Here is a 14,522-nt window from a genome sequence, read left to right on the forward strand (position 1 = left end):
ACAAATAACAGCAGGAGCTGTGCGGGCGAAAGAGCAAAAACTATCAAATTCAGCGTAGCATAAATAATAGAGCCAGCGTACTATGCTCCTGGTAAAGCCCATGGAGCATCGTGCTCGCATAGACTAACGCCCAGAGCAGCTGTAATTACCAGCAAAACCCCGGAAAATCGAGGTTGTGGATCGCTTGCGAAGAGCAACTGGCAACTGCCAGTGAGAAGAAGTATATAGTCCCAATGTATCATTTGGAGAAGATAATCAGACCGAATTCTGGATCGACTGCCGTACTATTTAGGTGTTTGATGAGTGAGAACAATGTGGAGGAAATATACGGCTTAATAGCTGAAAAGTACTACCTAGTCAGAACAGGTTGCGTGGTCGTTTATTCAATCCATGCGGCGCTATTCAAGCCAATAGAGAGTTTCAGCAAAGAAACCATCGATTTGAAGACCCGAAACTCCACCAATTGGGACAAACCTCAGATGGCCGTCAACAAGGTACACCGCGGCCGCAAGCACCTTTCCATAAATGGTCTCTGGTGGCGATCGGAATCGTAATGTGCGCATGAAGCAACTTCATATAATTCGCCAAATCCTGAACAAGGGTTCAGATTATCTCCAGCCTTGGCATAGTAGCCCCGCATGCGCAGATGTACCTATTTCTACTTACGGTTAGATATAGCCACTCGGCAAAAGGGTTCGTGATTCAGTGCGCAGTGTGGCCCACCCGTAATATTGATCACTGGGAAAGTCTTCTCTTGGTCCTCCATGTTTATATGGTGGCCTACCCTTCACCACAACCACTTCGCGCTGAAGATAGCTAAAACTGCCACAACTTATAGCATTGAAGGATTAATTCAATCATCGATTCTGTTCCAATTGACGTCAAGTCTCAATACAACTACCGCCAAACCCAATAAACTGTCTAACTCTCGTGACCTCAGGATTACTTCCATGGAAAACCTCTAATGTAGATCGACACCATTTGCAACCGATCACTCGAGAGATAATCCCTAGACGGAGATATATATGTAGCCAATTCTTCGAGTTTGGCGGTGTACGGAGCGGTATGTCCTGTATTGAGTGATACATTGACATCAGAGTAGGAACGCACGAACCACTGCATGAAGATTGGATAAACACCGAGCTATATATTGGCCAAAGCTAGCGCCTAGGAATACCAGGTATGTATAGGATTCTTTACGTAAACAGGTCTTACAATCCGTACCTGCACCACCATCCCATACCTGACTGACATCTCTAGCTATAGCCACTACACATACCTACCCTACTTCTCTAGCCCCTTCAAAAACAAAACAAACTGCACTAGATCCTCCGCCAACGCCTTTGGCTTCTCCATCGCCGCGAAATGCCCGCCCTAAATGCCTCCAATTAGTCTCCCGCACCCCCGTAGAATAGACGAGCCCACAACTTCATGGAAACAAACAACTAGACAAAAAAGCAACATACCGTCTCGTGCTCCTTGAACCACACCATCTTCCCCTCCGTCTCAAACTCGGCCCAGATCTTCCCCGTCGGGATAATGTCCTCCGGGAATAGCGAATAGCCCACCGGCTTCTTCCACACCGTTTTCGCCGAGTCAGGCCTCCTAAAGATCTATCACACCACCCGCAATGTCAACATCGGACCACGAAACGCAACCCCCAGCAGGAAAGGCTAGGTGGAAAGAGGGAAGGGGGGGGGGAAGCTACCTGGCGGTATGGATAAATCGCTCTAGGCGCTGTCTTCGTAAACCACCACAACGTCACCAATCTCAGCACGGCTTCGACGCTGGGGTCCTCATCGGTCCACTCCAGCAGTTTCTCGCCCACCCATGCAAGTAGTGCAAGAGGAGTGCTGGAGAGAACGTGGCCAATCGTGCTGGGACGTGTGGCATGTGTAAGGCCATATGCCCCACCGGTTGTGCGGAAGGCCTTAGCGCGCTCGAGGCCTCTGAGGTCGCTGGGGGTGAGGTTTTCGGTGGGGTATGTGTCGGTGGGGAATAACGCATTGACTATACCCGTGAGCTACACAACATACATACATACATACATACAGCGAGAGATGGGGAATTACGATGAATTGCTAGAATCAAAACACAGAATTCGTCAGCACTGGCTTTCTTCTCTCCGGGTCATGAACAAAAACAAACCTTTGCAGTCCTCATAACGCTCCTGCAGCAGCCTCGACAGAAAGCTACCGATATCGCCACCCTGTGCTATATACCCACCACTCTCCTTACCAAATCCCAGCCCCACCATGAGCGAGTTCAACATCTCGCCCACCTCCGCGAGGTCGAAATCCCTGTCCAACGGTGGCCCCGACGAGAACGCGTATCCGGGAAGACTGGGCACAATGATGTTGAACGCCGGGGTTGTAGACGCCGAGAGGGTAGTAATGAGGTCGAGGAACTCGATGAACGAGCCCGGCCATCCGTGCAGCAGCAGCAATGTCACTGCATCAGGATCAGAGGAGAGGTGTGCTATGAAGTGGATGTCTAGGGTGGCTCCGAGCGAAGAAGTTATCGGGACGGTGTACTGCGGGTACTTGTTGATCTCGGCTTCGTGAGAACGCCTGGATGCAGCATGTGTTAGATCTCGGAAGTCGGAATGAGGATTTGTGGGTGAAATGGCATGGTACTTACCAGTCAAACTTGGTCTCCCAGTACTCCTTCGTCTCGCTCATCCATTTGGACTGTACGCCGAATTGCGGCTGGGTGCCCTCCCATATCGGCGGCGGAAGCTGGCTCAATTGCAGGAGCGTCTTGAAGTCATCGATCTCCTTCTGGGGCACGGCAATCTTGAAGGGCACCGGGGAGAGTGTAGCGTTCTTCGGAAACGACATTGCTTTGACAGTTATTATCGTGATTGGATTGAGTGTTTCTAAGCCGTTGGATACGTCTGTAATGTGACAGAGGGGGAAATTGAGCTGAGGGGTAAAACCGTATCTTATCAAGCTCTTTAAATAACAGCCAGCTCCCTGCTGCACCCCTGCGGAGACACAAGTGACATAAAACGCGTCGTTGCGAGCTTCGGCAAGCTGTAGACCCGTGTCCGCCGCGCCTGCTACTCTGGGGAGGATCGGCACCGGATTATAAATACAGCGCAGCGAACAGCAAACCGGCTTGCTACATACATACATGTGCTCTAGATGGCCGGAGAATTGAGCAGATTCCTGTTTCAATACCCCCCATTTGATCGGTCGTGATGATTTTACGCGTGCATGAATGAGTCAAGACGTGACGAAATGATTACTTTGATTTAGGAAAAAACGGTGCCTAAGCGAGGAGCCGGGGGTTGAAAGTGAGTATGAGTTTATTACCCCGCTTTTCTTTAAAGAAGATTTCAACAATTTACAAGTCCTCGTTAATGAGGGAGCACCGACACGTATCGCAGCGCCGTTATCGCGGTTTCTAGAGCTATCTGCGTCACAAGCTATCACCCTGTCATCATTGATCACTCGGGATTTGTGTCACGTGGGGTTTATTTACCAACAAGCAAGGTCTTGGCGCATGCCTCAAACCAACAAGGGAGTCTTGGCGTGAGGCTCTTGTGAGGGGCACTTTATTTCCTCCTCTCGTCTCGTTATCGGCACGATATCTTATTACTCTACTGCGCTCTCCCTGCCGATGGACCCCCCCCCATCCCCTGTGCTTCAACAGGGCAGGATGTATGCACCCCACTCATGAGTCAAGTCGGCCACATCTGCATCTGCATCCAAGGCTATGTACACGCTTACCAGCGTAAGAACCAGAAAATGCAGTTGCTCAGGGCAAGGATAATTTGTATGGAGTAGCGTCGTTCTCTCATACAAATAATCCCTGTTTCCGTTACTTGCATTTTCTGGTTCTTTTGAGGATAAGCTGTACAGTCGCCCTCCGCTATAACGAACGTGCATATTGAGCCATTTTTTGTTCGGTACAGCAGATTATTCGGTATTATTCGGTATAGCAGACTAAATTCTTTGCTGAAACAAAAAAGAAGCTAGCCCAAGTGGTTCGGTACAGCGAATATTCGGTATAGTGGTATTCGTTATATCGGAGGGCAACTGTAGAGTACTGATACGCGTTCTGAATGATCAACATCGCACCACAGTTCGTATTCCATTAACTATTAAGCTATATACGATCTAGGCAAACCACCAGTCCCCGAAGAAAGTTCTAGGGCGCCGCGAATGACTCTCGGCGAACGTGACGCCCGATTACTACGACAACTGCTTTCTTCAGACCCTACCTAGATTTCGCCATAGGGTTCCGCGAATTGAGGTCGGGAAGAATAGTGGCCGGCGCTATGCTTGTAGTTGGGTTCGTAGACTGGTTCGTTCCTCGTCTGCAAAGGATAACCCCGCGCGTGTTTGATGGATTGCTAACTGCTTGTGTAAATATATATAGACAGATGTGCTTTCTAGGACTTCCGAGAACCGCTCTTTTTATCGTCCGAGAGTTAAAACGTTAGTTAAGGCCGCCTTTAAGGTTGACGGTTGGTGAATGGACTCTATAGAGAGCGTCGAGCCTCGATTTCTAACCCCCACCCCAAAGGACCGGACCACGACGCGTATAGGTTTGGTAGGGGCGGCCGCCATAAATCACAGTATTGAAATACCCCCAGCGTAATCGGCAGCACACGAGGCTAAGAAAAGTCCTGCATGACGGAGAAGGAGAAAGACGGCATCCCGGTTTCAGTGGTGCGGGTTATCTGCACGGTGGGGCAACTGCGGTAGAAACATTAAATTAGTGTAGTTAATTAATCCCGGAAAGTATCCAAAATTAGGAGAGAAAAATATTGGTATAGATCAAAACAAGTAATTGAGCGCGTCTCAAAACCCAGAATCGGATTAGACTGTGCCACTGTAAAGTACTTACTGCGCTGCTATCCCCTACTAAGGACATCCAAGTACTCGAGCTGGTCTGTGGTCGTGGGTAAAATTTCGGAAGAGGCTCAACCTGTTGGCCCTTGTTCTCGTAGCCCTGTTTTAGCTTTCTTCTCAGTCCGGTAGTGTCTGGCAGGAAAGAGATCTTTACCATCCATTCCAGCGCTCATCCTGCCATATAGAAGCTTCGATGTTATGATAGGTGGAAACGCTCCTGGGTGCCAGTAGGGCGTTTGCCAGATACGAAGAACTGTAGTAGTCCTCGAGGTAGTAACTACATGTAGGTCCGGTGCTTAGGTTGTTGGCACTCCGAACGAATACTGCAGCGGCAGGTTATGGGATCTAGATACCTACTATCAGCTATCAACTTTTGTAGCTACGAATCGTGGTATTAAGTCGAGGCCCTTCTTACCCCACAACCCCACAACCCGCCCAAGACTGATGCTTTAGCGATGATATGATACGAATCTAGCGCACTCCACCGGCCCTCAACCCACCTATATCTAGCAGCTCATGAGCCCGACCCGAAAAATCTCCAACGGTTGGAGACAAAGAACAGCCCGAGCCGACGGGTAATATCAACGATAACGGTATCGAGTAGTGCTCGTTTTGGAGATTGACGTTGGGAACTACTCTAGTCCGCACTAACGCGAGACTAATTAAACGTGACAGCGGGCTAGCTGGCGCGCGGATGAGGCTCAAGCCCATGTTCTGCGATCTGGCCGCATGCTGGCCAATGCGCGGAAGCGGGGGCACGTGATGCAGCTAAAGCTAGCTATCACCGCGAGTCGAAACCCGAGATGCTCACTTCACGCGACGACAGCTGACAGTGCTCAGCACCTACTCTATCCCGATGAAATCTCCACGGCGACCCATCTGATACATGACCGACCTTCACTCCTTCGGCAGTACAGAATACTCAACCATCACGCCAAGTGGGGAACCGCGTTTCGACACCACAAGGGAGGAGATGGGGACGCTGGAAAGAGGAGGGGGCTAATATCTGTTTTGGTAGCAGGAAGGAAGGAAGTGTCTCAACGACTTTATTGATTTTGTGATGGATGATTTATTATTTTCTACTTTGGCCGTCTATTTATAGCCGTAAAAACATTATTATCATGCTACTAGAGAATAGTCTAGAAAATTAAACAAGAGAAGCCATTCCCAAAAACACAAGGAAAAATGAAAAGATAAAAGAATATAAGAAAATAACTTGCATAATGAAAGGAAATATCTTGCATAAAAGAAAATATCTTGCATAATGAAAGGAAATACAGTTATGGAAAGAGACAGATGTGTCATCTTTCATGCCCGGAACCCTGTTCCAGCAATATCTGCGTAGGAACAAGAATCCCCACTCGGTATTCTCACAGATAACATCAACATAACCATATCCACGGTATCTACTACAGGTACGACGCGCAACGGTTAAAGGATGGTACAGTCGTTTCTGGGTCAACGACGAACCCGGCTCGATGACGAGTGGCTACTTTTTGGGCTGATAGGCAGTCAAAGCAAAGGGGTCGGGGCGCTTTATTGGCTTCGATTGGCCTATTCGCCATCGAACTGGTTTCGTCGTTGACCCAGAGACGACTGTAGGAGTTGGTACTGGACTCGCACGCACACTACGATGATGGGCACACGGTGCGACGCGCGACGCACGATGCGCAGTGGGTGATTCGGCTTGTTTCTTGCGTGTGGACTAATAGTGTCTCCTCGCAAAGGTCTCTTATCCATGAGTTTACAGGATCTTACTACAAGAAGTGAGCTCCATGGCGATGAAAAAAGCAAGGAAGAAAGCTGTTAAGAGAGAGAAGAGCATTAGTGGCTTATGTGTTGGGGCGGGGGATCCGAGAGTATTAAGTTTTTAGTTAAGATCGGAGGTCTATATAAACAAAGGGATATACTCTAATAAGAGCCAAATAGTCCTATATGGTTCCCCCAGCATGCGCAGTAACATGAGAAAAATGCCAAGTCTCTGATAACTTTTCAACCACGATTGATATTAAAAACCCGTAATGATAGAAGGCTGGATACCGTGATGAAGAAGAGTTCTATCATTACGGATTTTTAATATCAATCGTGGTTGAAAAGTTATCAGAGACTTGGCATTTTTCTCATGTTACCTTTAAGGCTGGGGGGGACCATATATGCCGTGAACTGTGGTCTGCATAGAACACCCCGCCCAATATGGTTGTCACGCAATAACACCAAATTTACAAACAGATAGGTATACTCCCAACTACATGTAGCTCAAGTTACAAACCCCAGCCATGCCCATACTTGAGAAACAGTCCGGAAGTAATTAGACCTTGATGTCAGTATGTGCTGGTGTGAAATGAGATTTGCTAAGACTAGGTTCCTGGCAGGAATTCCCCAACGAAAGATCTGCACAGCTCATAAAAAAACCAGTATTTTGTGTAATCTGAACTTCTAGAATAGTTATCTACAATAGCGGAAATAGGGGTGCGTTTCGTTCCGTATCAATACCCCAGTGTTCAGAATAATCAGTCTCAGAAAAATGCAGAGTTAAATAGGTACATCTGAGATATATTTATTTTCTAAAATGTGCATTGAGCAAGAAACCTTGTCAATTTAAAATTACTACAGGGTTCCGCAAAATAAAATATTTTAAAAATACGGTATCAATGCTGGATAAACTCTGTGCTAAGAACTTTTCCATGCCCGCACCGGGTGGCCATAACTCGCTAGCCCCCGACTTCAGCGGCCATCACACTTATCTGCTGTCACTACCTACTCTGGCCGTGACTGTCACGCCCTGAGCTATTACAGATGGCCACGTTATCAACATCAACATTAACACATGTACATGTGCTGAACAACTAACAATCCCCTGACTGAATGAACTAATTGGCCCTGGCCACAAATGTACCCATACACTGGCATGCGATCGAAATCTTTATAAATATTGATTTTATAGCTGGTTTTTAATTTTAGATCGAGAACCTGCTAGTTTTGAAGCCTTTGGATGACATCTAAGTGCAAATATGCAGTTTGAAGAATATTTTATCTAGAGAAATACGTATCCTAGAAAAATTTCAAATTAGTGAATTACGTCATTTATTAACCTCTCTATTAATGCCGCATTCTTAAAAATACTACTATAAAACTTTATTTCAAAGACTACCGAACTCCTACTAAACCAACACTAGACTTATTGATAATAAAAGAGTACTACAGGACGAAGGACACCCCCATTTCCGCTATTGTATATCCCAACATACGTTATATCAGCTTTATATCACGTTCAAACGCAGTGTGATGGTCAAAAGGTGGAAATCAAAAGGCCGTTTTTGGTGTCGGACAATAACTTTTGAACTTGAGGTATACATACATACGTGCACATACGTACTCGAGGGCACTTTTCAGAAGAGATTCCTGTATGTTGCCAGTCTATAGATCCATGTATCCACCACCTCGTGTTTTCCACCCCACCATAATTATATTCACAAGCCATCACTCGTACCCCGCTAAACCTGCTTAGTCAGAGTACAACACTAGCCAGCACGGGTTCCGGTGCTGCCATATTACTGTCCTACAGAGCATAGAGACCCGCGGCCGCCTCTCCTTCACCGGTGCAGGCAAATAGGAAGGTGCAGAGTGAGTTTGACCAGAATCAACGCTAATCTGACTTCAAATTCCTTTTTCCCGCAGATGTTTCGCTATGACACTAAAGCAGATAATTAGCTATGAACCATCGATTTGACATTTTCGTGTCCGTCGTAGGTCATGGCCGCTTAGGCGTAGCCAATACGAAAATACAAAACGACTCAATTATCAGTTCTGAAGTCAAGCAGATGAGGACCGTCTCCCAAGAAACACCACAAACAACGGTCGGAGCCACAAAACGCCCCCGCTTACCCACTTCAAGGACATAATCAAAAACACAAAACCAGATGAACTCCCACACACACCGCCTTTCCCCACAATCTGTGCAACCCAATACTAGCTATATAGCTCGATCCTCCTCCTCCCCCGCTCAACTGGCCGTCCAGCTGCAGCTGTGCAGAAATGCAGAGGGGGGAGAAAAAATGTCATCATTAATATATTCCTGCTTCCGCAGCCTTCTAAAGCGCCTATATAGTAGACCGCGTCATCCCAATTGTAATTTTACATGTGGATGGAAACGCGAAAGTACTGCATTGAGCGCACGTGCATGCATACATGTAATTGTGTCTTTGAGGATGAAGATATAGATCTTAGGATATGTGCCCCGGGTTCCCGGGAGAGTAGTTGGTTGGTGACACGCAGACCTGGGCCTGTTACTTCAGCCTACCAGGGGAGCTATTAGTTCCAGTCAGTAACACGAAGATGAGCATTCACATCAGGCTGGGTTACGATATAAAAACCGCTATAATAGTATCAGTAAGCAGGCTGTTGTCTTTTATCCCACTCTAAAGTTCGTTATGTCGAGGAATAGATGTAAAGGAGTGCAACAAGGTTCGTCACTAAGGCAATGTTCTCTGCAGATATCAATTACTTCCATATATTCATTTGGAAATAAAAATAAAAATAACAAACAAGCAAAAACCATTAACGTCGCAAACCCCTAATCCTCGTATAAATCTCTCGGCTTGCATTGCAAATTCTGTCAGTCTCCTGGGCCAAGAAACGGAAGGCTGACCTTTGCAGGCGCCACACATCTAGCTAAGAGATCCAGAGTCGGGCTAAGAGATCAAGGAGTGCTTGAGCGGGGTTGGCCGTGGGGTAAAAAAGCGTTCTTGAGGCGGATATATAGCATTGTCTTGTGATCATATTGACCCGGCTTCCACGCGGAGCCACACACCTATTATCAGTGTGGTTGTCTGGCTCCCAAAAGGCTGCGGTTGAAATAAATTTTCCATTGCTCTATAACTGCTTCTGTATGTTCGGCATCTTCCGATTCCGACGTCAAAGTCCGAAAAATAGTAAACCACACGTAGAAGATAACCTTCATAATAGTAGCTAGCCATAAATATCCTTATAATTATTAATGGTCTGATCATATCATTGAAGGAATAAGGTGATAATCATCGACTGTTTAAACCCCTTTTCACAGTCCAGCACAGACCCTCAACTTTATCTCCAACCTCCGCCGTCTAGGACCGGGCTTCGCGGGGGTTTTTTCTCTCCGCGAGCGTTTATTTCATCAACTCGAGATCAGCATCCTTGGCCGTTGTTTCCTATATACAGATTAGACATCCATGGCGCCGGTACGGTACCAAGGGCCGCCGGATAAAACACACCCCTGCCACTTATCAATTCCCGACACCTTGTTCCTGCAGAATGGAACTCAAGCCGGGACGAGAAACCGACGGTTGCTGCTACCGAAATGGCGTTCGAACCCCACACAACAAGCTTTAAGGTACTGTCATCAGCCAAGCAGGCCAAGGCGAAACTGAAACGGCGTCTGTATGGATGGCATCTTCTGCCGACACCTCCGTTTCTCTGTGGGGAAATATAGAGAAACCTTGACAATTCTTTTGATCCTTCGGTAATAATGTAGAAATGAGTGACAGCGTACCATGTGCGCTCTACGCGCGACGAGGATCTGAGCGTCTATATTAAAGAAGTAAGTTAATATATATATGATCCTTGCAGGGGAGGAGGACAACACTGACAGTTTACCAGGGTGTAGTATAGGGAGAAAACACAATATAAAGAGAGCGAAGGAAACGCATTATTGGACCTCATCCCATTCTTCAACCATTTCTCTCATTCATTTCAACCTGTAGGAGGCCGGGCCATTTTTACAACCATGAAGACTTCAATTGCACTTTTCGCAGCTGCTCTTGCCAGCACTGCTTCGGCACATACCATTTTCCAGGAGTTATATGTCAACGGCGTTTCAGCTGGCCACACCACCGGAATCCGTGTCCCCACTTACGACGGGGTATGTTAACGTCTCTTTCCTATCTTCGTTCTTTGCTGTGTACTAACTTCCCTCCAAGCCAATCAGTGATGTGACTTCCAACGACATTATCTGCAACGGTGGAATCAACCCTTACCGTACCCCTCTCCCCACCGATATCATCACTGTCCCCGCCGGTGCAACGGTCACCACCGAATGGCACCACACCCTCGCCGGCGCCGACGCCACTGACTCAGATGACCCGATCTCAGCCGGCCATCTCGGGCCCGTCATGGTCTACCTTGCAAAGGTTGACTCTGCGCTCACCACTACCGTTACAGGCCTTAAATGTAACCTTCACTCTTCCCTTCTGAATGAAAAGTATGCTAATACTCTTTTACGCAGGGTTCAAAATCTACGAGGACGGCCTCGACTCCTCCGGTGTCTGGGCGGTGACCCGTCTTGTCAACAACAAGGGGAAGGTCAATATCCCGATCCCGTCGTGTATCCCATCCGGAAACTACCTTCTCCGTGCGGAGCTCATCGCCCTCCACGGCGCTAGCTCGTACCCCGGTGCGCAGTTCTACATGGAGTGTGCGCAGATCAATGTTACTGGTGGCGGCTCTGCTAGCCCGGCCACTGTGTCGTTCCCCGGAGCCTACGCTGGCTCCGACCCGGGAATCACAATCAACGTGAGTAGATCTATTTCCTCGCGAGTGTCAGTCAGCCAGAGCGGCGCTAATGAGTGTGGTATTTTAGATCTACTGGCCAGTTGTTACCAGCTACACCATTCCTGGTCCTCGTCCTTTCACTTGTTAAAGCAAGAGTTCAGGCGACAGGTAAATGAGTAGATTGGGCCGGAGTTTTGGAGGAATAAAATTGTATATAATGTCTATATATAGGCTGGTTCTGTTAGTTAAAATGAAGACAATATTTACTATTTGATAAGACCATGAAAAGTTTGGGGCTCATATCATACATTTGATGGATGGACAAAGGCAACGTCGAGGGAACCAAAGTCATCTGTTGTTACCGTGATGTAGGACAAGACGCAGCCTCGCTCCTAGACTGTTTTGTTGTCGCACCTCACCTCTAGGTATCGACCATCATCATGTCTGAGCAACCCCGGGCACGATTACTCTACATAATCTCTCAATCAGCCTGGAACCAGCAGGTGAGTGATAGTCCATGATTCTGGCCTCGCCGCGTGCACCACAAGAGAAGACTGTAGCATCACCCTATGGTACAAGAGGTGCAGTACGTGTAGTTTAACTTAAACCACGCCATGGTGTTTAAATAAACTACCCGATTGTTTACTTAAACTACTGCTAGTTAATACATACTGGGCGGGATGGGTACGAAACCAGACTAGACCTTTTTAAGCTGTGCATACATTCGATATTTGATATCGATTGAAGCATCTCAACTTCACATTAAGCCATCACCAAGATTTTGAACACCATAACCCAATTCATCAATAGGTCCATAAATTCATCTCCCTTATCGATGGGTTAATACAAAAATCTGCGGAATACTTTTGAAAAATATTTTTTTCAGTGCTATATACATACCCTTATTTTATACAGATCTAATAATACAGTGAGCGGCTAAGATTTAATTGACGGTGATACTAGTGGTGATTATGATGATGGTGATGGGTGATGATAGTTTTTTATCGTGATGGTGTGGTAGGCTTTTGTGCAGGAGTGCGGACTCTATATTCCAATCTGGACCGCGCTTGACCTTTAGTGATTTAAATACACCACCAGGTGGTCATCGTCGGACGACACAATTATTCCGCTCAATAGATGCATAATGACCTGTACCTCGTCAGCAACCTTTCAGAATAGCAATTGTAATGCGGCGCACATGTGAAGACGGTTTTGTTCCCAGAGATTCCCACCGTGCAGGAGTGATTCATCGGCGCAATCAAAGGTTGTGTTGAGAAAGTAGAATAATGGGCAATCACATGCAGTCTTAGACTATCTGTATGTGTGTACATATGAATAAAACTTGACTTATGGCGCCAAACCTAACAATCACACACCACACAACCAATCTACCCAAAGGTTTCCCCTGCTAATATAAAATATTCTAAAGGGTGTATATTATATTTTTCAGAGGCCCCCTTAGCCATTAGGAGGCTAGAAATGAAGTGTACTTAGTTGAAATCAAGGACTTTGAGATAATCAAATGTAAATTAAGAGAATGCTCCCAAGTAGGTTCTCCCGTGGAATCAAACATTTAGGAGTGCATATAATGAAATGCGAAAGGAGGAGACATTATTTGAGGGGCCACTTCTGACAGGCTTGGTGCCGAGCTACTAGCTTCAGGATGGTAATGATAGAAGGCCGTATATTACATCTTCACAGTGTAGTTGATAAATCCAATGATATCTGCTGAAAGAATAATAATTCCACCTTTCTGAAAGGTTAGGGGGTTCAATTCCCCAATGAATCAATTATTTTTCAAATTTGAAATTGATGGTTGAATCAATTGGGTGGTGAGAAAGAGATTTATGTCTCTCCATCTCTACGTTCAACAACTGCTTTGGAAGGATGGATACAGACGAGAGTTCTTCTTCTTCTTCATCTGAATCTGAGTATTCGTTGTCTCTTTCTAACAACGAGAGCCCCAGCATTCTTGAGGATGGCGAGTACGGTAAAGAGTTACTGGATTCGAGAGTGGTTGAGATTGTTCAACAACTTGCGGCTTGCTGTCATTGCCAACGAGGCTGTTTCGAGAAAGAGGAAGACCCGAGTCAATGGTATAATTGGGTAAAAAGGAGTCGAGGGTTGAGTAAAAGGGATAGAAAGGAACGAGCAGCACTGCTGCTATCAATCAGCATTCCGGCTCCGAAGAGAAATCGATATTCAGCAGTTTATCGATTACCATTCCTTGATATAGTATACCGGGACTTCTTTCTCGTATACTGGGGTATGAGTAAATATTAGCTGCCCCGGTTGATAGAGGAGATGGCAAGGTCTCGGAAAGTGGAGCTTCGTTCTCATGGAAACTATGGAGAATAGTCAATAGCTGGCATCTAGCAAAGGAGGTTGAGAACAATATTGTCACCTAGGAAAATCTGAGGGAGGAGGAGGGGGAAGCCACCGCTACCTGCCAAAACAGGACCACCACTACGACTAGTGAAAGAGTTACTCATACGGAAACCCCTGGAGCCGTCCTGACCCCCTCTCATCATAGTACAGCGCGTGGACGTAAATCATCGTTTTCGCGCCAAAACACACCAAAGTTGGCCACCTCCCTAAACTTCAATTGTTATCTAAAAACCACAGAACTTCTAGGGTAGTAAGATACGCTTTAGAAGAACATATATTCTGAGTTATAATTCTTTTCATCAAGTGTGTGGGAAGTTATATGACTTTGAATTTGCAAATCTTGGGATTTGGCCAAGGCCCGGCACATTTTCTGAGAATAACTGAACAAAATGCTCTACTATTTATGCTACAATGATTATTTTTGGAATTTAGTACTGCCAGATGATTCTCCTAAGTATCAAGTTATCTTTTACTGATTGGTATAAGCTATATCTTAAAATGGCTGGTTTTGGCGATTTTTGGTGTGGTTTTGCTTCGCAACTTGAACGATGATTTACGTCCAAGAACTATACCTACAACCGCCTATCCAGGAAATATAATGATGAGAACCCCCAATCGCAAGTTAGTAGAGAGACATTCAAGTTCCGGAGGGTTTAGCTAAATTCTTCTGAGTTTAAGCATCTCAAAATCCGAAAACCAGAAAAGGATGTTTGTGACTATTGCGGTGTCCTCCGGAGTCGGCTGCTG

The 14,522-nt window shown here is 46.3% G+C and overlaps 3 protein-coding genes across 3 annotated transcripts; 1 reads left to right on the forward strand and 2 right to left on the reverse strand.

The window, feature by feature from the left end:
- Window positions 1-1,284: 1,284 nt before the first annotated feature.
- On the reverse strand, window positions 1,285-2,840 carry LAJ45_01019 (uncharacterized protein; the record flags this gene model as incomplete). Its single annotated transcript, XM_046110617.1, has 6 exons — window positions 1,285-1,374; window positions 1,467-1,613; window positions 1,709-2,010; window positions 2,073-2,081; window positions 2,149-2,570; window positions 2,641-2,840. 6 exons carry the CDS (start codon window positions 2,838-2,840, stop codon window positions 1,285-1,287), a joined length of 1,170 nt encoding a protein of 389 aa, XP_045975795.1.
- A 2,358-nt stretch (window positions 2,841-5,198) lies between these two features.
- On the reverse strand, window positions 5,199-5,573 carry LAJ45_01020 (uncharacterized protein; the record flags this gene model as incomplete). Its single annotated transcript, XM_046110618.1, has 3 exons — window positions 5,199-5,207; window positions 5,278-5,303; window positions 5,363-5,573. 3 exons carry the CDS (start codon window positions 5,571-5,573, stop codon window positions 5,199-5,201), a joined length of 246 nt encoding a protein of 81 aa, XP_045975796.1.
- A 5,050-nt stretch (window positions 5,574-10,623) lies between these two features.
- Window positions 10,624-11,535, forward strand: LAJ45_01021 (uncharacterized protein; the record flags this gene model as incomplete). Its single annotated transcript, XM_046110619.1, has 4 exons — window positions 10,624-10,758; window positions 10,817-11,066; window positions 11,122-11,408; window positions 11,476-11,535. 4 exons carry the CDS (start codon window positions 10,624-10,626, stop codon window positions 11,533-11,535), a joined length of 732 nt encoding a protein of 243 aa, XP_045975797.1.
- Window positions 11,536-14,522: the final 2,987 nt, after the last annotated feature.

The sequence above is a fragment of the Morchella importuna genome, assembly GCF_003444635.1.
Source record: "Morchella importuna strain M04M26 chromosome Unknown Morimp01GS002, whole genome shotgun sequence".
Taxonomy (NCBI): Eukaryota; Fungi; Ascomycota; class Pezizomycetes; order Pezizales; family Morchellaceae; genus Morchella; species Morchella importuna.